At 43.0% G+C, this 27,427-nt stretch overlaps 2 protein-coding genes across 2 annotated transcripts; one reads left to right on the top strand and one right to left on the bottom strand.

Annotated features, from left to right (window-relative positions):
• Positions 1-11,429: 11,429 nt before the first annotated feature.
• On the top strand, positions 11,430-12,755 carry LOC139422584 (toll-like receptor 13). The gene is made up of 2 exons (XM_071173726.1): positions 11,430-12,338; positions 12,420-12,755. The coding sequence occupies exons 1-2, from the start codon at positions 11,430-11,432 to the stop codon at positions 12,753-12,755; spliced, it is 1,245 nt and encodes a 414-aa protein (XP_071029827.1).
• Positions 12,756-14,787: 2,032 nt separating this feature from the next.
• LOC139422344 (toll-like receptor 13) lies at positions 14,788-20,152 on the bottom strand. Its single transcript, XM_071173545.1, has one exon. The coding sequence runs from the start codon at positions 19,780-19,782 to the stop codon at positions 16,684-16,686; it is 3,099 nt and encodes a 1,032-aa protein (XP_071029646.1). The 5' UTR covers positions 19,783-20,152; the 3' UTR covers positions 14,788-16,683.
• Positions 20,153-27,427: the final 7,275 nt, after the last annotated feature.

Here is a 27,427-nt window from a genome sequence, read left to right as displayed (position 1 = left end):
TCCAAAGCCCTGTGATATGCCTCTATAATGGCATTATTACTCTGGGGCTGTTGTCCTCCTCAGAGCCCTGTGACATGCCTCTATAATGACATTATTACTCGTGGGCTGTAGTCCTCATCAGAGACCAAGGCTCTATAATGACATCATTACTCTGGGGCTGTAGTCCTCTTCAGAGCCCTGTGACATGCCTCTATAATGACATTATTACTCTGGGGCTGTTGTCCTCTTCAGAGCCCATGCTTCTAGAATGACATTATTACTCTGGGACTGTAGTTATCAGACCTGAGGATAAGACCCAGATGAAGACAGTTAAGAATAATAAACGGTTATTACAAAAACAGGCGGCAGGCAAACGACAGGTCAAGGGCGGGCAGAGGTCAGTAATCCAGGGCAGAGTCCGTAAGGTTCAGAACTGCAGGCAGGCTGGGGATCAGTCTTGTTCTAAGCACTGGCAGTGAAGGCGGCGACGAACGCGGAGACGTCAGGGACCATGGTGTGACCCCAAAAGCGTTGTCGCACAAAGGCCAGGGTCTCACGGGAACCAGGGTGACAGGCAAGCCTGGAGGAACGAGCCCATTCCAGGACCGTGGAGCGGGCAGCATCTGAGGTAGGAGGATTGGTCTCTGGGTCCGAGGGTGTAGATGTGGGGCTAGAGGCATGAAAGTGTGTCCAGGAGATGGTGAATTTGAACCGGCCCACTGAGCTTGCCTGGAGTTGAGACGCTTGGCGATGCGAAAATATTCCAGGTTCTTGTGGTCCGTCCACACTATGAACGGACGTTCCGCCCCCTCTAACCAGTGTCTCCTCTCCTCTAATGCCATCTTCACCGCATGCAGTTCTCGATTCCACACATCATAATTCCCATCTGTGGCGTAAAGACGATGGGAGAGGAATGCGCATGGATGTAGTTTAAGGCCCAGGGCAGAATGCTGGGACAGGACGGCCAGCACTCTCGCATCCGAGGCGTCTACCTCCACCACAAGCTGACGGGACGGATCCGGTTGGATCAATATGGGAGGGTTGGTGGAGAGGTGCTTAATGTGAACGGGACCTTGGAAGAGGTGGGTGCTCTTACCTTTCCTGGATCCATCTGCACAGTCCCAGCAGCTTTCACATATCCAAGGAAGGAGATGGTAGAGTGATGGGAATCACATTTTTCAGGTTTGACAAAAAGCTGGTTCTTCATGAGATGCTGGAGGACCTGTCGGACGTGGAAAACGTGTTCTTGAGCTGAGCGGGAAAAGACGAACACAAACCAGTTCAACATGTCATGGAGAACATCATTAACCAAGGCCTGCAACACAGCAGGAGCATTGGTCAGACCGAATGGCATCACCAGGTATTCATAGTGTCTGCTAGCAGTGTTGAAGGCTGTTTCAATCAATCAATCAAATGTATGTATTTATAAAGTCCATTTTACATCAGCCTATGTCACAAAGTGCTATACAGAAACCCAGCATAAAACCAGAAACTGCAAGCAACGCAGATGTAGAATCACGGTGGCTAGGAAAAACTCCCAAGAAAGGCAGGAACATAGGAAGAAACCTAGAGAGGAACCAGGCTCTGAGTGGTGGCCAGTCCTCTTCTGGCTGTGCCGGGTGGAGACTATAACAGTGCATGTCCAAGATGTTCAAGCGTTCATAGATGAGCAGCAGGGTCAAATAATAATAATAATAATCACAGTGGTTGTTGGAGGGTGCATCAGGTCAGCACCTCAGGAGTAAAATGTCAGTTGGTTTCTCATAGCCGATCATTCAGATTTAGAGACAGCAGGTGCGGTAGGTAGAGAGATAGTCGAAAACAGCAGGTTCGTGACAGGGTAGTACATCAGGTGAACAGGTCAGGGTTCCATAGACACAGGCAGAACAGTTGAAACTGGAGCAGCAGCACGGCCAGGTTAATTTGGGACAGCAAGGAGTCATCATGCCAGGTAATCCTGAGGCATGGTCCTAGGGCTCAGGTCCTCTGAGAGAAAGAGAGAATTAGAGAGGGGCTAATAAAAACCTCTTTATGGCCAGGGTGTGACAACAGCTGGTGCGCGATGTCTAATATTAAAGAAGTCTCGAGAACAGCGGTGTCTGGTAAGACATGGGGCGGAGGACTATGTCTTTTTGCAAATAACAGGTGGTGTTGCACGATATCGAAGGAAGTCTCGAGCTATTGCCCGCCTGAGGTAGAGTACCTTAAAGTAAGCTGTAGACTACACTATCTACCAAGATAGTTCTCATCTATATTGTTTATAGCCGTCTATTTACCACCACAGACCGATGCTGGCACTAAGACTGCACTCAACCAACTCTATAAGGCCATAAGCAAACAAGAAAATGCTCACCCAGGAGCGGCGCTCCTAGTGGCAGGGGACATTAATGCAGGCAAACTTAAATCAGTTTTACCTAATCTTTACCAGCATGTCACATGTGCAACAAGAGGAAATCAATTCAAGACCATTTTTACTCCACACACAGAGATGCGTACTAAGCTCTCCCCAGCCCTCCATTTGGCATATATGACAATAAGTCTATCCTCCTGATTCCTGCATACAAGCAAAAACTAAAGCAGGAAGCACCAGTGACTCGCTCAATACGGAAGTGGTCAGATGACGCGGATGCTACGCTTCAGGACTGTTTTGCTAGCAAAAACTGGAACATGTTACAGGATTCATCCAATGACATTCAAAAGTATACCACCTCAGTCATCGGCTTCATCAATAAGTGCATCGACAATGTCGTCCCCACAGTGACCGCACGTACATATCCAAACCAGAAACCATGGATTACAGGCAACATCCGCACCGAGCTAAAGGCTAGAGCTGCTGCTTTCAAGGAGCGGGACACTAATCTGACCGCCTTTAAGAAATCTTGCTATGCCCTCAGCCGAACCATCAAACAAGAAAAGATGCTCGTCTGATGTGGCAGGGCTTGAAAACTATTACGGACTACAAAGTGAAAGCCAGTGAGCCCAGGGAACCTACCAGATGAGTTAAATGCATTGTGGAAAGCAGCACTGAAGCATCCACAAGAGCACCAGCTGTTTTGGATGACTGTGATAACGCTCTCGGTAGCCAGTGTGAGCAAGACCTCTAAATATGCTAGCTGTTTAACTAAATGTAGTTGCTAGTAGTTTAACTAAATGTGTTGCTAGATTTTGAACAACATTTGTTGCTAGTTGTTGAAATAAATGTGTTGCTTGAGTGTTGCCTGTATATGGTTCATTACACATGTATTTGATACCGTAGGAGTATAGTAGGATAGTGAGTACAGTAGGATATCTAACAAGAGTGGAGCAAAGCATGCAGCCCAGAGTAATAATGTCATTATTGAGGCATGTCACAGGGCTCTGAAGAGGACTACAGCCCCAGAGTAATAATGTCATTATAGAGGCATGTCACAGGGCTCTGAAGAGGACTACAGGCCCAGAGTAATAATGTCATTATAGAGGCATGTCACAGGGCTCTGAAGAGGACTACAGCCCCAGAGTAATAATGGCATTATAGAGGCATGTCACAGGGCTCTGAAGAGGACTTCAGGCCCAGAGTAATAATGTCATTATAGAGGCATGTCACAGGGCTCTGAAGAGGACTACAGACCCCAGAGTAATAATGTCATTATAGAGGCATGTCACAGGGCTCTGAAGAGGACTTCAGGCCCAGAGTAATAATGTAATTATAGAGGCATGTCACAGGGCTCTGAAGAGGACTTCAGGCCCAGAGTAATAATGTCATTATAGAGGCATGTCACAGGGCTCTGAAGAGGACTACAGTCCCAGAGTAATAATGTCTTTATAGAGGCATGTCACAGGGCTCTGAAGAGGACTACAGCCCCAGAGTAATAATGTCATTATAGAGGCATGTCACATGGCTCTGAAGAGGACTACAGCCCATAGAGTAATAATGTCAGTATAGAGGCATGTCACAGGGCTCTGAAGAGGACTACAGCCCATAGAGTAATAATGTCATTATAGAGGCATGTCACAGGGCTCTGAAGAGGACTACAGCCCCAGAGTAATAATGTCATTATAGAGGCATGTCACAGGGCTCTGAAGAGGACTACAGCCCCAGAGTAATAATGTCATTATAGAGGCATGTCACAGGGCTCTGAAGAGGACTACAGCCCCAGAGTAATAATGTAATTAGAGAGGCATGTCACAGGGCTCTGAAGAGGACTACAGCCCCAGAGTAATAATGTAATTAGAGAGGCATGTCACAGGGCTCTGAAGAGGACTACAGCCCCAGAGTAATAATGTCATTATAGAGGCATGTCACAGGGCTCTGAAGAGGACTACAGCCCCAGAGTAATAATGTCATTATAGAGGCATGTCACAGGGCTCTGAAGAGGACTTCAGCCCCAGAGTAATAATGTCATTATAGAGGCATGTCACAGGGCTCTGAAGAGGACTACAGCCCCAGAGTAATAATGTCATTATAGAGGCATGTCACAGGGCTCTGAAGAGGACTACAGCCCCAGAGTAATAATGTAATTAGAGAGGCATGTCACAGGGCTCTGAAGAGGACTACAGCCCCAGAGTAATAATGTCATTATAGAGGCATGTCACAGGGCTCTGAAGAGGACTACAGCCCCAGAGTAATAATGTCATTATAGAGGCATGTCACAGGGCTCTGAAGAGGACTACAGCCCCAGAGTAATAATGTCATTATAGAGGCATGTCACAGGGCTCTGAAGAGGACTACAGCCCCAGAGTAATAATGTAATTATAGAGGCATGTCACAGGGCTCTGAAGAGGACTACAGCCCCAGAGTAATAATGTCATTATAGAGGCATGTCACAGGGCTCTGAAGAGGACTACAGCCCATAGAGTAATAATGTAATTATAGAGGCATGTCACAGGGCTCTGAAGAGGACTACAGCCCCAGAGTAATAATGTAATTATAGAGGCATGTCACAGGGCTCTGAAGAGGACTACAGCCCATAGAGTAATAATGTAATTATAGAGGCATGTCACAGGGCTCTGAAGAGGACTTCAGCCCCAGAGTAATAATGTCATTATAGAGGCATGTCACAGGGCTCTGAAGAGGACTACAGCCCCAGAGTAATAATGTCATTATAGAGGCATGTCACAGGGCTCTGAAGAGGACTACAGCCCATAGAGTAATAATGTCATTATAGAGGCATGTCACAGGGCTCTGAAGAGGACTAAAGCCCCAGAGTAATAATGTCATTATAGAGGCATGTCACAGGGCTCTGAAGAGGACTACAGCCCATAGAGTAATAATGTCATTATAGAGGCATGTCACAGGGCTCTGAAGAGGACTACAGCCCCAGAGTAATAATGTCATTATAGAGGCATGTCACAGGGCTCTGAAGAGGACTACAGCCCCAGAGTAATAATGTCATTATAGAGGCATGTCACAGGGCTCTGAAGAGGACTACAGCCCAGAGTAATAATGTAATTATAGAGGCATGTCACAGGGCTCTGAAGAGGACTTCAGCCCCAGAGTAATAATGTCATTATAGAGGCATGTCACAGGGCTCTGAAGAGGACTACAGCCCCAGAGTAATAATGTCATTATAGAGGCATGTCACAGGGCTCTGAAGAGGACTACAGGCCCAGAGTAATAATGTCATTATAGAGGCATGTCACAGGGCTCTGAAGAGGACTTCAGGCCCAGAGTAATAATGTCATTATAGAGGCATGTCACAGGGCTCTGAAGAGGACTTCAGGCCCAGAGTAATAATGTCATTATAGAGGCATGTCACAGGGCTCTGAAGAGGACTACAGCCCCAGAGTAATAATGTCATTATAGAGGCATGTCACAGGGCTCTGAAGAGGACTTCAGCCCCAGAGTAATAATGTCATTATAGAGGCATGTCACAGGGCTCTGAAGAGGACTACAGCCCATAGAGTAATAATGTAATTATAGAGGCATGTCACAGGGCTCTGAAGAGGACTACAGCCCCAGAGTAATAATGTCATTATAGAGGCATGTCACAGGGCTCTGAAGAGGACTACAGCCCCAGAGTAATAATGTCATTATAGAGGCATGTCACAGGGCTCTGAAGAGGACTACAGCCCCAGAGTAATAATGTAATTATAGAGGCATGTCACAGGGCTCTGAAGAGGACTACAGCCCCAGAGTAATAATGTCATTATAGAGGCATGTCACAGGGCTCTGAAGAGGACTACAGCCCCAGAGTAATAATGTAATTATAGAGGCATGTCACAGGGCTCTGAAGAGGACTTCAGCCCCAGAGTAATAATGTCATTATAGAGGCATGTCACAGGGCTCTGAAGAGGACTTCAGCCCCAGAGTAATAATGTCATTATAGAGGCATGTCACAGGGCTCTGAAGAGGACTTCAGCCCCAGAGTAATAATGTCATTATAGAGGCATGTCACAGGGCTCTGAAGAGGACTTCAGCCCCAGAGTAATAATGTCATTATAGAGGCATGTCACAGGGCCCTGAAGAGGACTTCAGCCCCATAGTAATAATGTAATTATAGAGGCATATCACAGGGCCCTGAAGAGGACTTCAGCCCCAGAGTAATAATGTCATTATAGAGGCATGTCACAGGGCCCTGAAGAGGACTTCAGCCCCATAGTAATAATGTAATTATAGAGGCATGTCACAGGGCCCTGAAGAGGACTTCAGCCCCAGAGTAATAATGTCATTATAGAGGCATGTCACAGGGCTCTGAAGAGGACTACAGCCCCAGAGTAATAATGTAATTATAGAGGCATGTCACAGGGCCCTGAAGAGGACTTCAGCCCCAGAGTAATAATGTCATTATAGAGGCATGTCACAGGGCTCTGAAGAGGACTACAGCCCCAGAGTAATAATGTCATTATAGAGGCATGTCACAGGGCTCTGAAGAGGACTTCAGCCCCAGAGTAATAATGTCATTATAGAGGCATATCACAGGGCCCTGAAGAGGACTTCAGCCCCAGAGTAATAATGTAATTATAGAGGCATGTCACAGGGCTCTGAAGAGGACTTCAGCCCCAGAGTAATAATGTCATTATAGAGGCATATCACAGGGCCCTGAAGAGGACTTCAGCCCCAGAGTAATAATGCCATTATAGAGGCATATCACAGGGCTTTGGAGAGGACTTCAGCCCCAGAGTAATAATGTCATTACAGAGGCATGTCACAGGGCTCTGAGGAGGACAACAGCCCCAGAGTAATAATGCCATTATAGAGGCATATCACAGGGCTTTGGAGAGGACTTCAGCCCCAGAGTAATAATGTCATTACAGAGGCATGTCACAGGGCTCTGAGGAGGACAACAGCCCCAGAGTAATAATGCCATTATAGAGGCATGTCACAGGGCCCTGAAGAGGACTTCAGCCCCAGAGTAATAATGTCATTATAGAGGCATGTCACAGGGCTCTGAAGAGGACTTCAGCCCCATAGTAATAATGTAATTATAGAGGCATGTCACAGGGCTCTGAAGAGGACTTCAGCCCCAGAGTAATAATGTAATTATAGAGGCATGTCACAGGGCTCTGAAGAGGACTACAGCCCACGAGTAATAATGTCATTATAGAGGCATGTCACAGGGCTCTGAGGAGGACTACAGCCCCAGAGTAATAATGTCATTATAGAGGCATATCACAGGGCCCTGAAGAGGACTTCAGCCCCAGAGTAATAATGTCATTATAGAGGCATGTCACAGGGCTCTGAGGAGGACTACAGCCCCAGAGTAATAATGCCATTATAGAGGCATATCACAGGGCTTTGGAGAGGACTTCAGCCCCAGAGTAATAATGTCATTATAGAGGCATGTCACAGGGCTCTGAAGAGGACTACAGCCCCAGAGTAATAATGTCATTATAGAGGCATGTCACAGGGCCCTGAAGAGGACTTCAGCCCCAGAGTAATAATGTCATTATAGAGGCATGTCACAGGGCTCTGAAGAGGACTACAGCCCCAGAGTAATAATGTCATTATAGAAGCATGTCACAGGGCTCTGAAGAGGACTTCAGCCCCAGAGTAATAATGTCATTATAGAGGCATGTCACAGGGCTCTGAAGAGGACTTCAGCCCCAGAGTAATAATGTCATTATAGAGGCATGTCACAGGGCTCTGAAGAGGACTTCAGCCCCAGAGTAATAATGTCATTATAGAGGCATGTCACAGGGCCCTGAAGAGGACTTCAGCCCCATAGTAATAATGTAATTATAGAGGCATGTCACAGGGCTCTGAAGAGGACTTCAGCCCCAGAGTAATAATGTCATTATAGAAGCATATCACAGGGCCCTGAAGAGGACTTCAGCCCCAGAGTAATAATGTAATTATAGAGGCATGTCACAGGGCTCTGAAGAGGACTACAGCCCCAGAGTAATAATGTCATTATAGAGGCATATCACAGGGCTTTGGAGAGGACTTCAGCCCCAGAGTAATAATGTAATTATAGAGGCATGTCACAGGGCTTTGGAGAGGACTTCAGCCCCAGAGTAATAATGTAATTATAGAGGCATGTCACAGGGCTCTGAAGAGGACTACAGCCCCAGAGTAATAATGTCATTATAGAGGCATATCACAGGGCTTTGGAGAGGACTTCAGCCCCAGAGTAATAATGTCATTATAGAGGCATATCACAGGGCTTTGGAGAGGACTACAGCCCCAGAGTAATAATGTCATTATAGAGGCATATCACAGGGCTTTGGAGAGGACTTCAGCCCCTGAGTAATAATGCCATTATAGAGGCATATCACAGGGCTTTGGAGAGGACTTCAGCCCCAGAGTAATACAACTAATAATAATTAAAATGTTAAAATGATAATTAATAATGTCAACAGCACAAATACATTAACGAGTATACCTGTCAGGTTCTGACCATAGTTGTGTGTTTTCCTTATTTTAGTGTTGGTCAGGACAGGACGTGAGCTGGGTGGGCATTCTATGTTGTGTGTCTAGTTTGTCCGTTTCTATGTATGGCCTGATATGGTTCTCAATCAGAGGCAGGTGTTAGTCATTGTCTCTGATTGGGAACCATATTTAGGTAGCCTGTTTTGTGTTGGGTTTTGTTGGTGGTTGTTTCCTGTCTTTGTGTTCTCTGCACCAGATAGGACTGTTTTTGGGTTTTGCAACGTTTATTGTTTTGTAGTGTGTTCATGTTTTGAGTTTTCTCTTATTAAAAAACCATGGACACTTACCACGCTGAGCATTGGTCCTTCTCGCCTCTCCTCTACAGATGAAGAGGACGAGGAAAACCCTTACAATACCCACCTCCTCATTTGATATTTATATTTACATGTCCAAGAGAATTCAATAAAGTAATACTAAAATGAAGTACTGTACTCTAATTCATATTTCATTACAATCTGTGTATGTTTTAGTGAGACTCAACGCTCTTCTTTAATCTATCATGTCCAAACAGGTCCTTCATGTCAATTGTATTTTTATTGACTGTAAGTTTCTTTTCAGGAACTGAAAGAGAGACATGAAAAAACATGTAAAAATATACTTTCACAAGCTGTTTAACATACTGTGTGACTGTGCTGTACAAACAGTATTCTGCTCCTCGGACACATTCAGACATCAACTGTGGCGGTCAGAGAACACGTTGCAGCTCTGCATTCATTTCTTCATTGTCTGTGGGACATTTGATTGTTTCTTTACATTTGGAACCAAACTAACCATTAAATATTTACTCCTGTTACCTTGAGATACAATTCAACTGCAGGGTGAAAGGGAAGAACATTGGAACAACCAAAATGTATGAACTGCTGTTAGTTACCAAGGAGGAACCCATCTGACAAACAACAAGAAGACGAGAGACTCCATACTGTTTACAGCGTTCATAAGGGTTTTACTGTATCAAACCAACGTCCTACAGAGATCCACCAGAACCAAACTATTCTGACAATTATCTCAGTAGATTTGACTGACGTTGGAAGAGATGAGATCTATGTTTTCCCACCCTGCCGTCCTGTTCCTGTGGATTCAGAGTTCTAGTGGATGGATGCATCCTAAATGCCAGATTTATGACAGTAGTGAAGACTTGGAACACTTTCCCACCTGGATCTGCAGCCACATACCTCATCATGCCGAACGTTACACTGCTGCCTGTCAAGATGTCACAGCCATCGAGGAGGATCTACTTGGACTTCCCCCTAATATCAATACCCTCTGCATATTTATGACACATGGTGAAAATAGATCCATGTCTCTGGGCTTTTTCTCTCAGTTTCAGGATCTGGAGTACCTGTACATTAAGGGCTGTTTTACTCAAATCCTTCCATCTGGGAACAGTCACCTTCCAAATCTGCAACATATGTACTTAAGTAATTGGGGAATGGACTATGATTGCTGTGATTGTCATATTGGGCCCCATACATTCAGAGATCTCGTCAACCTAAGTCATTTGATTCTTTGGAGTTATAGACTGTCAGCAATGTCCCCGGATGTTTTCCATGGCATTCCTCTGTTACAAAGTCTCATCATTAGGGAACCCTGTTTAGAGGATTTGTCAGAGATAGCATGCAGAATAATGAATATTAAGTCACTTGTTAGGTTATATGTAGACGCACCAAACATACAATCGTTAATCATTTCAAACTGCTCTGTCTTAAACACCAACGAAAGCATGACACCTGTTTTTATAAATCTAGCGAGGGTTGACTTATCATTTGGTGAAATAACACATATAGAGGAAGGTTCACTGGCTTGGCTCCAGAACCTCACAAGGTTAACAGGGGCTTTCAGCCAGGAAGTCCTACTGGACCTTCCCCTGTCTGGGATTAAACAAATCCAGGACTTCAGTTGCTCTGGGATCAATGTCATTGATATTGAAAGTATCTGTAATGTAGTGTTTTTGTTTTCAATCAAGAAAATATTTGTAAACAATTTCAATACAAGCAGCCTCTCTATGTCCAGTGTTGAATTGTGCACTGGGCTAGAATATATGTATTTAAGTGTACCTTTGTCTTTCCATCCTACTACCCATTTGGATTGGCATTTTATTTCCAGTCTCAAAAACCTTAGTCAATTAAACATAGTCGGCCTGGAAGACAACAGACTTGATATTTGCTCCTTCCAAAAACAACCAATAACATGGTTAACAAATCTCACTTTAGGGTTGAAAAATCAAATGCTTTTTGCTAAACAATTTATCTGTCTTGTTAAGCTCCTGTATCTGGATATAAAATATAATTTAATTTCAAACATTGAAGACTTTGCTTTCCTGGGATTGACAAATCTGGAGTCCTTAGACATTACAAGGAATAAGATAACACAGATAAATGCAAACACATTTTATGGTTTACATAGTTTGACATGGTTAGACCTCAGGAACAATCCACTTATTCACAACATTGAGGCAATGTCTTTCACACACCTCATGTCTCTTAGACAAGTGTTTCTCGGGCAAGTGCACAACCCACTAACAGAACCTGTGATCAAGCTGAATCTGACACTTATATTTGGTGGAATTCTGAGTCAGCTGACTCATCTGTACATTAGTTCAGCTATGAGGCCAATGCAGTTGACTATCGGCAGTAACATCACATCTAAACAGAACCTGAGTCTCCAGCTCAAAGGCCAGACGGTGTCATTTCAGGACTGTGACAGACCTTTCTTTCAGTCTGTAACCCATCTTCATGCTGATGCTGAAGAATTCCTTTGTGGATCTGAATTCATGGGAAAGTACTTCACGTCTGTGGAGACATTTGACTACAGATCGAAGCTTTCAGCTAAAAGGGTTGATTTAACATCAATTAATCAGCTGATTCACCTGAGGAAACTGACTCTACGACAGGTGGATCTTTTAATACAGCATTCTGCCAACATCATTTTTCACAACTTGACCAAACTGGAGGATCTGGAACTTGACAACTGCAGGATTTACTCTTTAGAGGGGAGTTTAACTAAAGACTTGAAATCTTTGAAAACGTTGTATTTGCATATAGAGAACATTTATAATGTATTCTACAGCTTTACTGAACCTCTCTCTAGCCTTAAGCTTTTGACATTTGATACTTTACAGATGTTTTGCAGTTGTGACAATGCTTGGCTCATTACATGGGCAAAGGGGTGCAGGCAGGTTGAAGTGATCATGCTTGGTCCGTATGCTAAAACCGGTATGTATGCTTTGGAGGACTTGATATGCTTGTCGGACAATGGAATAGACACACCTAATTTTGTCAAGTACACAGAAGCCAACTGCACAACCGAGGTTGGCTTTGTGCTCTTTGTTGCGACTGGCCTGGGAGTCCTGTTCTTCATGCTATTGGTGTTGGTCCATATTCTGGCCGGCCCCTACCTCCTCCCCCTCTACCACATCACCCTTGGCTGGCTGTTAGAAGCCATGCGATCCAACACCAGGGGGCGCTACCACTACGATGCGTTTGTCTCCTATAGCGGGAAGGACGAGCGCTGGGTGGTGGAGGAGCTGCTACCTAATCTGGAGCAGAGGGGTCCTCCTTTCCTGCGCCTCTGTCTGCACAGCAGGGACTTCCAGCTGGGGAAGGACATTGTGGAGAACATCACAGACAGCCTCTACCGGAGCCGCCACACCCTCTGCCTAGTCAGCCGCCACTACCTACGCAGTAACTGGTGCTCTCTGGAGATGAAGCTGGCCACCTACAGGCTGCAGCTGGAGCAAAGGGACATCCTCCTTCTGGTCTTCCTGGAGAAGATCCCCCCTCGCCGTCTGTCTGCCCACCACAGGCTGGCTCGCCTGCTGAAAACCAGGACTTATCTGGACTGGCCCCAGGACCCCCTTCAGCACCAGGCATTCTGGGACAGACTGTGGGCTAAACTGAAACCTCAGACTGAGCTTGAGATCAGAGGTTGATGTTGAACCTTGTGCTTATGAAGACGCAATGTTGACACATATGTTGAGGTATTGAATTTGTCGTTAAAATTCCTCTTTACAAAATGTCTTCCAGAATTTGTGATGTGTTTAGACAATTCTAATGAAGTCATTTTAAATGCTCTGTACTTTTCTGATTCATCTTCAACTAATATGTATATGTATTCCTATTTAAATTACATAGAAATAATCATAGTTAAATTACTTCAAAATAACCCTTTTTACATTTCATAAAATAATAGTATTTAAATGACATATTTTTACTTCTACGAATTTTATGATATCCTTTTTGTACTTTTTTTATCACCTAATCGCTGACACATGTCTTTGCCTGTATATTTCTTGCCAAGAGTCACTGAAAAAGGGTGTGAACGACAATACATGAATGAATGAAACACATACAATGAAATACATGAATGAATGACCATGAAGCAGTAATTAATGATAATATGTGAATGACCACAAAGCAGTTACTTTATTTCAATATTGATCAAAGAGCTTTGTACTGAAATGTCCTTTTCAGTTATTTAACTAAATGTAGTTGCTAGTTGTTTAACTAAATGTAGTTGCTAGTTGTTTAACTAAATGTAGTTGCTAGTTGTTTAACTAAATGTAGTTGCTAGTTGTTTAACTAAATGTAGTTGCTAGTTGTATAACTAAATGTAGTTGCTAGTTGTTTAGCTAAATGTGTTGCTAGTTGTTTAACTAAGGGTGTTGCTTGAGTGTAGCCTGTATATATGGTTCATGGCACATATATTTGATACATTTCCCCTTTCTGGACAATGAAGTAATTTCTGCGCAATATTGGAGGTAACATAGTTTTATTGAATTATTTCATTACTGTTTATGCTTTTGATAAAGGCATACAGCCGAAATGTTGGAAACTGTCTTCTGTTTGTGTTTTTAAATAAAGAGCATCCCTGCATTAGAATAACTCATTGTATTGTTCTATTCTAGAATGCCTCCATATTCTCTATTCTATAAGTTCTTAGATCTGACACATGCAGAACAGATAACTGTCTCTAACTGAGGCCAGCTTTCAGCAGCTTGTCCAGGCTATCAATGCTCTGACTACAGTAGACCACAGAGTAAGCCTGATATGTCTGGTTAACCTCCATTATCATGGTGTATGATGGAGACTCCAGCATTATCAGTTCTAGTCACAGATAAGCATCATCCCTCCAGCTAAAGGTCAGGTCTTCCCCGGTGGTAACCTTGCCTGAGACCTGAAGAATTATCCTACTAGAGTCCTAGGCTTGAGTTCTGTTTTAATTTCATCTTTATTTTACCAGGTATTTTGACAGAGAACACATCTTCATTTACATTAACAACCTGGGGAATAGTTACAGGGGAGAGGAGGGATGAGCCAAAGCTGGGGAGAGTTAGATGGTCATGACGGTATGAGGTCCAGATTAGAAATATAGCCAGGATATCGGGGTTAACACCTCTACTCGTATGATAAGTCCTACATGTACAAATAACCTCAACTAACCTGTAACCGTGAAAACTGACTCAGTACCACTACCCCTGCACACTGACTCATTACCTATACCCCTGCACACTGACTCAGTACCTGTACCCCTGCACACTGATTCAGTACCTGTACCCCACACACTGATGACTCATTACCTATACCCCTGCACACTGACTCAGTACTCAAGACTCTAGACTCTAAATTAAAACAGAACTCAAGCCTAGGACTCTAGTAGGATAATTCTTCAGGTCTCAGTCGAGGTTACCACCGGGGAAGACCTGACCTTTAGCTGGAGGGATGATGCTTATCTGTGACTAGAACTGATAATGCTGGAGTCTCCATCATACACCATGATAATGGAGGTTAACCAGACATATCAGGCTTACTCTGTGGTCTACTGTAGTCAGAGCATTGATAGCCTGGACAAGCTGCTGAAAGCTGGCCTCAGTTAGAGACAGTTATCTGTTCTGCATGTGTCAGATCTAAGAACTTATAGAATAGAGAATATGGAGGCATTCTAGAATAGAACAATACAATGAGTTATTCTAATGCAGGGATGCTCTTTATTTGAAAACAGAAGACAGAAGACAGTTTCCAACATTTCGGATGAAAGCCTTTATCAAAAGCATAAACAGTAATGAAATAATTCAATAAAACTATGTTACCTCCAATATTGCGCAGAAATGACTTCATTGTCCAGAAAGGGGTACACCTCCCCACTCCCATGAGTTAAGAAATGTATCAAATATATGTGCAATGAACCATATACAGGCTACACTCAAGCAACACCGTTAGTTAAACAACTAGCAACACATTTAGCTAAACAACTAGCAACCCATTCAGTTAAAAAACTAGCAACACATTAAGTTAAACAACTAGCAACACATTTAGTTAAACACCTAGCAACACATTTAGCTAAACAACTAGCAACCCATTCAGTTAAAAAACTAGCAACACATTAAGTTAAAAAACTAGCAACACATTAAGTTAAACAACTAGCAACACATTTAGTTAAACACCTAGCAACTACATTTAGGTAAACAAATAGAAACTACAATTGGTTAAAGAAATAGCAACTGCATTTAATTAAACAACAAGCAACACATTTAGTTAAACAACTAACAACTAGATTTAGTTATACAACTAGCATCTTCAAAATGTTAAACAACTAGCTACCTTTAGTTAAACAGCTAAAAGATACATTTAGTTAACAACTAGCAACTACATTTAGTTGAACAAATAGCAACACATTTATTTAAACACATAGCAACATGATTTAGCTAAACAACTCACAATTAGATTTAGTTAAAAAACTTCAACACATTGAGTTAAACATCTAGCTACTGTATGTTAGTTAAACAACTAACAACACATTTAGTTAAACAACTAACAACACATTTAGTTAAACAACTAACAACACATTTAGTTAAACAACTAACAACACATTTAGCTAAACAACTAGCAACTACATTTTGGTAAACAAATAGCAAAGACATTTAGTTAAAACACTTGCAACAACATTTAGTTAAACAACTAGCAACAATTGTTCTGTACAAATATCTTCGATCGATGTTCAAATAAAATATCTGCATCGTGGTCATTAATAACTGCTTCATGGTCATTGGTCATTTATGTTTAGTCATTAATAACTGCTTCATGGTCATTGGTCATTCATGTATAGTCATTAATAACTGCTTCATGGTCATTGGTCAATCATGTATAGTCATTAATAACTGCTTCATGGTCATTGGTCATTCATGTATAGTCATTAATAACTGCTTCATGGTCATTGGACATTCATGTTTTGTCATTCACTTCAGTACACAGTAGTCACACCCTTTTTCAGTTCCTCTTAGCAACAAATGTACAAACAAAGATATGTGTTAGCAATTAGGTGTTTAAAAATACAAATAGGATATATACAATTTTGGGAATTTAAAAAATGTTTAGGCTTTTTTATGAGCAATTTAAATAAGGCTATTAAAAGTAATTTCAGATGAATCGCAAAAAGTACACTCCAGACAGAGCATTTAAAAGGAATTGACAAGACAAACTTCAAACAGCGGTAGACATTTTGTACGGAGGACTTTTAACAACAAATTCAACAGCTCAACATATGTGTCAACATTGCATCTGCAATAACACAAGGTTCTACATCAACCTCTGATGTCACATTTCAGTCCACAAGGTTCTACATCAACCTCTGATGTCACATTTCAGTCCACAAGGTTCTACATCAACATCTGATGTCACGTTTCAGTCCACAAGGTTCTACATCAAAATCTTATGTCACATTTCAGTCCACAAGGTTCTACATCAACCTCTGATGTCACATTTCAGTCCACAAGGTTCTACATCAAAATCTGATGTCACATTTCAGTCCACAAGGTTCTACATCAACTTATGATGTCACATTTCTATACCCAAGGTTCTACATCAACATCTGATCTCATGCTCAGTCTGAGGTTTCAGTTTAGCCCACAGTCTGTCCCAGAATGCCTGGTGCTGAAGGGGGTCCTGGGGCCAGTCCAGATAAGTCCTGGTTTTCAGCAGGCGAGCCAGCCTGTGGTGGGCAGACAGACGGCGAGGGGGGATCTTCTCAAGGAAGACCAGGAGGAGGATGTCCCTTTGCTCCAGCTGCAGCCTGTAGGTGGCCAGCTTCATCTCCAGAGAGCACCAGTTACTGCGTAGGTAGTGGCGGCTGACTAGGCAGAGGGTGTGGCGGCTCCGGTAGAGGCTGTCTGTGATGTTCTCCACAATGTCCTTTCCCAGCTGGAAGTCCCTGCTGTGCAGACAGAGGCGCAGGAAAGGAGGACCCCTCTGCTCCAGGTTAGGTAGCAGCTCCTCCACCACCCAGCGCTCGTCCTTCCCGCTATAGGAGACAAACGCATCGTAATGGTAGCGCCCCTTGGTGTTGGATCGCATGGCTTCTAACAGCCAGCCAAGGGTGATGTGGTAGAGGGGGAGGAGGTAGGGGCCGGCCAGGTTATGGACCAACACCACCAGCATGAAGAACAGGACTCCCAGGCCAGTCGCAACAAAGAGCACAAAGCCAACCTCGGTTGTGCAGTTGGCTTCTGTGTACCTGACAAAATTAGGTGTGTCTATTCCATTGTCCGACAAGCATATCAAGTCCTCCAAAGCATACATAACGGGACTAGTATACGGAGTAAGCATGATCACTTCAACCTGCCTGTACCCCTTTGCCCATGTAATGAGCCAAGCATTGTCACAACTGCAAAAGATCTGGATCTGAGGAAGTATCAAATACTTAAGGCTAGAGAGAGGTTCAGTAAAGCTGTAGAATACATTATAAATGTTCTCTATATGAAAATACAATATTTTCAAAGATTTTAAGTCTTTAGTTAAACTCCCCTCTAAAGAGTAAATCCTGCAGTGGTACATTTCCAGAACCTCCAGTTTGGTCAAGTTGTGAAAAATGATGTCGGCAGAACGCTGTATTAAAAGATCCACCTGTCGTAGAGTCAGTTTCCTCAGGTGAATCAGCTGATTAATTGATGTTAAATCAACCCTTTTAGCTGAAAGCTTTGATCTGTAGTCAAATGTCTCCACAGACGTGAAGTACTTTCCCATGAATTCAGATCCACAAAGGAATTCTTCAGCATCAGCATGAAGATGGGTTACAGACTGAAAGAAAGGTCTGTCACAGTCCTGAAATGACACCGTCTGGCCTTTGAGCTGGAGACTCAGATTCTGTTTAGATGTGATGTTACTGCCAATAGTCAACTGCATTGGCCTCATAGCTGAACTAATGTACAGATGAGTCAGTTGACTCACAATTCCACCAAATATAAGTGTCAGATTCAGCTTGATCACAGGTTCTGTTAGTGGGTTGTGCACTTGCCCGAGAAACACTTGTCTAAGAGACATGAGGTGTGTGAAAGACATTGCCTCAATGTTGTGAATAAGTGGATTGTTCCTGAGGTCTAACCATGTCAAACTATGTAAACCATAAAATGTGTTTGCATTTATCTGTGTTATCTTATTTCTTGTAATGTCCAAGGACTCCAGATTTGTCAATCCCAGGAAAGCAAAGTCTTCAATGTTTGAAATTAAATTCTGTTTTATATCGAGATACAGGAGCTTAACAAGACAGCTAAATTGTTTAGCAAAAAGCATGTGTAGCTTGTTCAACCTTAAAGTCAGTTTTGTCAGTTGTAAACCATAAAATGTGTTTGTATTTATCTGTGTTATCTTATTTCTTGAAATGTCTAAGGATTTCAGATTTGTTAATCCCATGAAAGCAAAGTCGTCAATGTTTGAAATTGAATTATCTGCTAAATCTAAATACTGTAGGTTAACAAGACAGATAAATTGTTTAGCAAAAAGCATCTGTATATTGTTCAACCCTAAAGTCAGTTTTGTTAACCATGTTATTGGTTGTTTTTGGAAGGAGCAAATATCAAGTCTGTTGTCTTCTAGGCCGGCTATTGTTAATTGGTTAAGGTTTTTTAGACTGGAAATAAAATGCCAATCCAAATATGGAGTAGAACAGAAAATGCCATGTAAATACATATATTCTAGCCCAATGCACAATTCAACACTGGACATAGAGAGGCTGCTTGTATTGAAATTGTTTACAAATAATTTCTTGATTGAAAACAAAATAACTACATTACAGATACTTTCAATATCTATTTCATTGCTACCATAGCAACTGAAGTCCTGTATCTGCTGAATCCCAGACAGGGGAAGGTCCAGTAGGACTTCCTGGCTGAAAGCCCCTGTTAACATTGTGAGGTTCTGGAGCCAAGCCAGTGAACCTTCCTCTATATGTGTTATTTCACCAAATGAGACGTCAGAGAATGCTAGATTGTTAAAAACAGGTTTCATGCTTTCGTTGGTTATTGAAATGGAGCAGTTTGATTGGTTTATCGATTGTATCTCTGGTGCTTCTATTTTTAGCTCTATAAGTGACTTTATATTCATTATTCTGCATTGTATCTCTGACAAATCCTCTAAACAGGGTTCCCTAATGATGAGACTTTGTAACAGAGGAATGCCATGGAAAACATCTGGGGACATTGCTGATAGTCGATAACCCCATATGGTCAAATGACTCAGCTTGACTAAATCTCTGAATGTATGAGGCCCAAAATGACAATCACAGCACCCAAAGCCCAATCCATCCAAATGTAAATACTGCAGATTTGGAAGGTGGCTTTTCCCAATTGGAAGGATTTTAGTAAAACAGCCCTTAATGCACAGGTACTCCAGATCCTGAAACTGAGAGAAAAAGCCCAGAGACATGGATCTATTTTCACCATGTGTCATAGATATGCAGAAGGTATTGATATTAGGGGGAAGTCCAAGTAGATCCTCCTCGATGGCTGTGACATCTTGACAGGCAGCTGTGTAACATTCTGCATGATGAGGTAGTTGGCTGCAGATCCAGGTGGGAATGTGTCCCAAGTCTTCACTACTGTCATAAATCTGGCATTTAGGATGCATCCATCCACTAGAACTCTGAATCCACAGGAACAGGACGGCAGGGTGGGAAAACATAGATCTCATCTCTTCCAACGTCAGTCAAATCTACTGAGATAAATGTCAGAATAGTTTGGTTCCGGTGGATATCTCTAGGATGTTGGTTTGATACAGTAAAACCCTTATGAACGCTGTAAACAGTATGGAGTCTCTGGTCTTCTTGTTGTTTGTCAGATGGGTTCCTCCTTGGTAACTAACAGCAGTTCATACCTTTTGGTTGTTCCAGTGTTCTTCCCTTTCACCCTGCAGTTGAGTTGTATCTCAAGGTAACAGGAGTAAATATTTAATGGTTAGTTTGGTTCCAAAAGTAAAGAAACTATAAAATGTCCCACAGACAATGAAGAAATGAATGCAGAGCTGCAACGTGTTCTCTGACCGCCACAGTTGATGTCTGCGTAGATACAAGGACCAGCATCCTGTTTGTACAGCACAGTAACACTGTATGTTAAACAGCTTGTGAAAGTCTATTTTTACCTGTTTTACATATCTCTCTTTCAGTTCCTGAAAACAAAAATACTGTCTATAAAAAATGACAATTGACACGAAGGACCTGTTGGGACGGGATAGATTTCAGAAGACTGATTAGACTCATTCAAACGTCTGTAGATTGCAATGAAAAAGGAATTGGATTACAGCACATCTTAATTATTAATGAATTCTCTAGTAGATATAAATATCAAAAGAGGAAGTGGGTAACTTCTTTAATGACGTTGTGCTGTTGACATTATTATTATTACTCTGGGGCTGTAGTCCTCTTCAGAGCCCTGTGACATGCCTCTACAATGACATTATTACACTGGGGCTGTAGTCCTCTTCAGAGCCCTGTGACATGCCTCTATAATGTGGCATTATTACTCTATGGGCTGTAGTCCTCTTCAGAGCTCTGTGACATGCTTCTATAATGACATTATTACTCTGGGGCTGTAGTCCTCTTCAGAGCCCTGTCACATGCCTCTATAATGACATTATTACTCTGGGGCTGTAGTCCTCTTCAATGCCCTGTGACATGCCTCTATAATGACATTATTATTCTGGTGCTGCATGCTTTGTTCCACTCTTATTAGATATCCTACTGTACTCACTATCCTACTGTACTCCTCCTACTGTTTCAAATACATGTGTAATGAATCATATACAGGCAACACTCAAGCAACACATTTATTTGAACAACTTCCAACAAATGTTGCTCAAAATCTAGCAACACATTGAGCTGAACAACTAGCAAATACATTTAGTTAAACAACTAGCAACATATTTAGTTAATTAAAACTTCTTCGGGATCGGTGTCCCTTTATTGGCTAAAAGCTAAATTGCACCTAGCAACTGCATGCAACTACATGTAGTTAAACAACTAGCAACTGCATTTAGTTAAACAACTAGCAACTACATTTAGTTAAACAACTAGCAACTACATTTAGTTAAACAACTAGCAACTGCATTTAGTTAAACAACTAGCAACTACATTTAGTTAAACAACTAGCAACTACATTTAGTTAAACAACTAGCAACACATTTAGTTAAACAACTAGCAACTACATTTAGTTAAACAACTAGCAACTACATTTAGTTAAACAACTAGCAACTGCATTTTGTTAAACAACTAGCAACTGTGTTTAGTTAAACAACTAGCAACTGCATTTAGTTAAACAACTAGCAACTACAATTAGTTAAACAACTAGCAACACATTTAGTTAAACACCTAGCAACACATTTAGTTAATTAAAGTTAATTAAATTTAAAGTTAATTAAAACTTCTTCGGGATCGGTGTCCCTTTATTGGCTAAAAGCTAAATTGCACCTAGCAACTGCATGCAACTACATGTAGTTAAACAACTAGCAACTGCATTTAGTTAAACAACTAGCAACTACATTTAGTTAAACAACTAGCAACTACATTTAGTTAAACAACTAGAAACTGCATTTTGTTAAACAACTAGCAACTGTGTTTAGTTAAACAACTAGCAACTGCATTTAGTTAAACAACTAGCAACTGTGTTTAGTTAAACAACTAGCAACTGCATTTAGTTAAACAACTAGCAACACATTTAGTTAAACAACTAGCAACACATTTAGTTAAACACCTAGCAACACATTTAGTTAAACAGCTAATAACTACACTTCTGTACAAATCTTGTTGATCCATGTTTAAATAAAAATTGCTTCGTGGTCATTCATGTATTGTCATTAATAACTGGTTCATGGTCATTAGTCGTTAATGTATTGTCTTTCACAGCAGCATACAGTAGCTGTTATCTGAAATAAAACAGATATTCACAAAATCACACCCTTTTTCAGTTCCTCTTAGTAACATATATACAGTTGAAGTCGAAAGTTTACATACACTTAGATTGGAATCATTAAAACTCGATTTTCAACCACTTCACAAATGTCTTGTTAATTAACCAACTATAGTTTTATCAAGTTGGTTAGGACATCTACCTTTTGCATGACACAAGTCATTTGTTTCCAGACAGATTATTTCACTTATAATTCACTGTATCACAATTCCAGTGGGTCAGAAGTTTACATACACTAAGATGACTGTGCCTTTAAACAGCTTGGAAGATTCCAGAAAATGATGTCATGACTTTAGAAGCTAAATTACATTATTTGAGTCAATTGGAGGTGTACCTGTGGATGTATTTCAAGGCCTAACCCTCGCTGCAGGCCCCGGACTGGGGACCCTCGCCGCAGGCCCCGGACTGGGGACCCTCGCTGCAGGCCCCGGACTGGGGACCCTCGCTGCAGGCCCCGGACTGGGGACCCTCGCCGCAGGCCCCGGACTGGGGACCCTCGCCGCAGGCCCCGGACTGGGGACCCTCGCCGCAGGCCCCGGACTGGGGACCCTCGCCGCAGGCCCCGGACTGGGGACCCTCGCCGCAGGCCCCGGACTGGGGACCCTCGCCGCAGGCCCCGGACTGGGGACCCTCGCCGCAGGCCCCGGACTGGGGACCCTCGCCGCAGGCCCCGGACTGGGGACCCTCGCCGCAGGCCCCGGACTGGGGACCCTCGCCGCAGGCCCCGGACTGGGGACCCTCGCCGCAGGCCCCGGACTGGGGACCCTCGCCGCAGGCCCCGGACTGGGGACCCTCGCTGCAGGCCCCGGACTGGCCCGTGGAGCAGGCACAGGACTCACCAGGCTGGGGAGACCTACTGGAGGCCTGGATCTTGGAGCAGGCACAGGATTCACCAGGCTGGGGAGACATATTGGAGGCCTGGTTCTGGGAGCAGGCAAAGGACTCACCAGGCTGGGGAGACATATTGGAAGCATGGTCTGTGGAGTAGGCACAGGTCGAACCAGGCTGTGGGGGAGCACTGGAGATCTGGTGCTTAAAGCTGTCCCCACTCGTCCTGGCTGAATGCCCACTTTGACCCGGCACGTGCGGAGCGCAGGCACAGGGCGCACTGGGCTGTGATTGCGCACCGGAGACACAGTGATCAGAGCCGGCGCAAGATACCCTGGGCCGAAGACGCGCACCGGAGACCAGGAGCGCTGTGCTGGCACAATCCGTCCTGGCTGGATGCCCACTCTAGCACGACACATGCGGAGCGCTGGCTCCGGGCTGTGAACGCACACTGGAGACACTGCACTTCACCGCATAACATGGTACCTGACCAGTACCATGCTCCCGACCGTGAGCACGGGGAGTGAGCTCCGCCAACCTCCCCGTGTGCCCCCCCAAAAAATAATATTTTGGAGTGGCCTCCCGGTCTTCCTTGCCAGCCGTGACCCTGTGCAACGCTGTGCCCCTTTACTAGCTGCCTCCGCCTTCCTCGTTGCTTCCACCTGCTTCCACGTCAGGCGATCCTTTCCAGCCAGGATCTCCTCCCACGTCCAGGATCCCTTTCCTTCCAGAATGTATTCCCATGTCCACTCTGTCTGCTCCTCCTGGCCACGCTGCTTGGTCCGTTTGAGGTGGGTTGTTTTGTCACAATCGTCTTCAAGGAAATGACCGGACCAAGGTGCAGGTTGGTGAGCGTAAATTTTTCTTTATTTTAAAGAATGTTGCCAACAAAACAATAAACAACAAAATGAACGTGAAGCTCCGTAAGGCAATACATGCATTCAACGAAGACAACAACCCACAAATGAGAAAAGGAAAAAAGACTGCCTAAGTATGATTCCCACTCAGAGACAACGAGAGACAGCTGCCCCTGATTGAGAATCATACCTGGCCAAAAAGGTGTTTAAAAATACAAATAGGATATATACAATTTTGGGAATTTAAAAAATGTTTAGGCTTTTTTATGAGCAATTTAAATAAGGCTATTAAAAGTAATTTCAGATGAATCGCAAAAAGTACACTCCAGACAGAGCATTTAAAAGTAATTGACAAGACAAACTTCAAACAGCGGTAGACATTTTGTACGGAGGACTTTTAACAACAAATTCAACAGCTCAACATATGTGTCAACATTGCATCTGCAATAACACAAGGTTCTACATCAACCTCTGATGTCACATTTCAGTCCACAAGGTTCTACATCAACCTCTGATGTCACATTTCAGTCCACAAGGTTCTACATCAACATCTGATGTCACGTTTCAGTCCACAAGGTTCTACATCAAAATCTTATGTCACATTTCAGTCCACAAGGTTCTACATCAACCTCTGATGTCACATTTCAGTCCACAAGGTTCTACATCAAAATCTGATGTCACATTTCAGTCCACAAGGTTCTACATCAACTTATGATGTCACATTTCTATACCCAAGGTTCTACATCAACATCTGATCTCATGCTCAGTCTGAGGTTTCAGTTTAGCCCACAGTCTGTCCCAGAATGCCTGGTGCTGAAGGGGGTCCTGGGGCCAGTCCAGATAAGTCCTGGTTTTCAGCAGGCGAGCCAGCCTGTGGTGGGCAGACAGACGGCGAGGGGGGATCTTCTCAAGGAAGACCAGGAGGAGGATGTCCCTTTGCTCCAGCTGCAGCCTGTAGGTGGCCAGCTTCATCTCCAGAGAGCACCAGTTACTGCGTAGGTAGTGGCGGCTGACTAGGCAGAGGGTGTGGCGGCTCCGGTAGAGGCTGTCTGTGATGTTCTCCACAATGTCCTTCCCCAGCTGGAAGTCCCTGCTGTGCAGACAGAGGCGCAGGAAAGGAGGACCCCTCTGCTCCAGGTTAGGTAGCAGCTCCTCCACCACCCAACGCTCGTCCTTCCCGCTATAGGAGACAAACGCATCGTAATGGTAGCGCCCCCTGGTGTTGGATCGCATGGCTTCTAACAGCCAGCCAAGGGTGATGTGGTAGAGGGGGAGGAGGTAGGGGCCGGCCAGGTTATGGACCAACACCACCAGCATGAAGAACAGGACTCCCAGGCCAGTCGCAACAAAGAGCACAAAGCCAACCTCGGTTGTGCAGTTGGCTTCTGTGTACCTGACAAAATTAGGTGTGTCTATTCCATTGTCCGACAAGCATATCAAGTCCTCCAAAGCATACATAACGGGACTAGTATACGGAGTAAGCATGATCACTTCAACCTGCCTGTACCCCTTTGCCCATGTAATGAGCCAAGCATTGTCACAACTGCAAAAGATCTGGATCTGAGGAAGTATCAAATACTTAAGGCTAGAGAGAGGTTCAGTAAAGCTGTAGAATACATTATAAATGTTCTCTATATGAAAATACAATATTTTCAAAGATTTTAAGTCTTTAGTTAAACTCCCCTCTAAAGAGTAAATCCTGCAGTGGTACATTTCCAGAACCTCCAGTTTGGTCAAGTTGTGAAAAATGATGTCAGCAGAACGCTGTATTAAAAGATCCACCTGTCGTAGAGTCAGTTTCCTCAGGTGAATCAGCTGATTAATTGATGTTAAATCAACCCTTTTAGCTGAAAGCTTTGATCTGTAGTCAAATGTCTCCACAGACGTGAAGTACTTTCCCATGAATTCAGATCCACAAAGGAATTCTTCAGCATCAGCATGAAGATGGGTTACAGACTGAAAGAAAGGTCTGTCACAGTCCTGAAATGACACCGTCTGGCCTTTGAGCTGGAGACTCAGATTCTGTTTAGATGTGATGTTACTGCCAATAGTCAACTGCATTGGCCTCATAGCTGAACTAATGTACAGATGAGTCAGTTGACTCACAATTCCACCAAATATAAGTGTCAGATTCAGCTTGATCACAGGTTCTGTTAGTGGGTTGTGCACTTGCCCGAGAAACACTTGTCTAAGAGACATGAGGTGTGTGAAAGACATTGCCTCAATGTTGTGAATAAGTGGATTGTTCCTGAGGTCTAACCATGTCAAACTATGTAAACCATAAAATGTGTTTGCATTTATCTGTGTTATCTTATTTCTTGTAATGTCCAAGGACTCCAGATTTGTCAATCCCAGGAAAGCAAAGTCTTCAATGTTTGAAATTAAATTCTGTTTTATATCGAGATACAGGAGCTTAACAAGACAGCTAAATTGTTTAGCAAAAAGCATGTGTAGCTTGTTCAACCTTAAAGTCAGTTTTGTCAGTTGTAAACCATAAAATGTGTTTGTATTTATCTGTGTTATCTTATTTCTTGAAATGTCTAAGGATTTCAGATTTGTTAATCCCATGAAAGCAAAGTCGTCAATGTTTGAAATTGAATTATCTGCTAAATCTAAATACTGTAGGTTAACAAGACAGATAAATTGTTTAGCAAAAAGCATCTGTATATTGTTCAACCCTAAAGTCAGTTTTGTTAACCATGTTATTGGTTGTTTTTGGAAGGAGCAAATATCAAGTCTGTTGTCTTCCAGGCCGGCTATTGTTAATTGGTTAAGGTTTTTTAGACTGGAAATAAAATGCCAATCCAAATATGGAGTAGAACAGAAAATGCCATGTAAATACATATATTCTAGCCCAATGCACAATTCAACACTGGACATAGAGAGGCTGCTTGTATTGAAATTGTTTACAAATAATTTCTTGATTGAAAACAAAATAACTACATTACAGATACTTTCAATATCTATTTCATTGCTACCATAGCAACTGAAGTCCTGTATCTGCTGAATCCCAGACAGGGGAAGGTCCAGTAGGACTTCCTGGCTGAAAGCCCCTGTTAACATTGTGAGGTTCTGGAGCCAAGCCAGTGAACCTTCCTCTATATGTGTTATTTCACCAAATGAGACGTCAGAGAATGCTAGATTGTTAAAAACAGGTTTCATGCTTTCGTTGGTTATTGAAATGGAGCAGTTTGATTGGTTTATCGATTGTATCTCTGGTGCTTCTATTTTTAGCTCTATAAGTGACTTTATATTCATTATTCTGCATAGTATCTCTGACAAATCCTCTAAACAGGGTTCCCTAATGATGAGACTTTGTAACAGAGGAATGCCATGGAAAACATCTGGGGACATTGCTGATAGTCGATAACCCCATATGGTCAAATGACTCAGCTTGACTAAATCTCTGAATGTATGAGGCCCAAAATGACAATCACAGCACCCAAAGCCCAATCCATCCAAATGTAAATACTGCAGATTTGGAAGGTGGCTTTTCCCAATTGGAAGGATTTTAGTAAAACAGCCCTTAATGTACAGGTACTCCAGATCCTGAAACTGAGAGAAAAAGCCCAGAGACATGGATCTATTTTCACCATGTGTCATAGATATGCAGAGGGTATTGATATTAGGGGGAAGTCCAAGTAGATCCTCCTCGATGGCTGTGACATCTTGACAGGCAGCTGTGTAACA

This window comes from Oncorhynchus clarkii, chromosome 12 (assembly GCF_045791955.1).
Source record: "Oncorhynchus clarkii lewisi isolate Uvic-CL-2024 chromosome 12, UVic_Ocla_1.0, whole genome shotgun sequence".
NCBI classification, from domain to species: Eukaryota; Metazoa; Chordata; class Actinopteri; order Salmoniformes; family Salmonidae; genus Oncorhynchus; species Oncorhynchus clarkii.
Note: the sequence above shows the minus strand (reverse complement) of the source record. Positions and strands in the feature narration are given on the sequence as shown.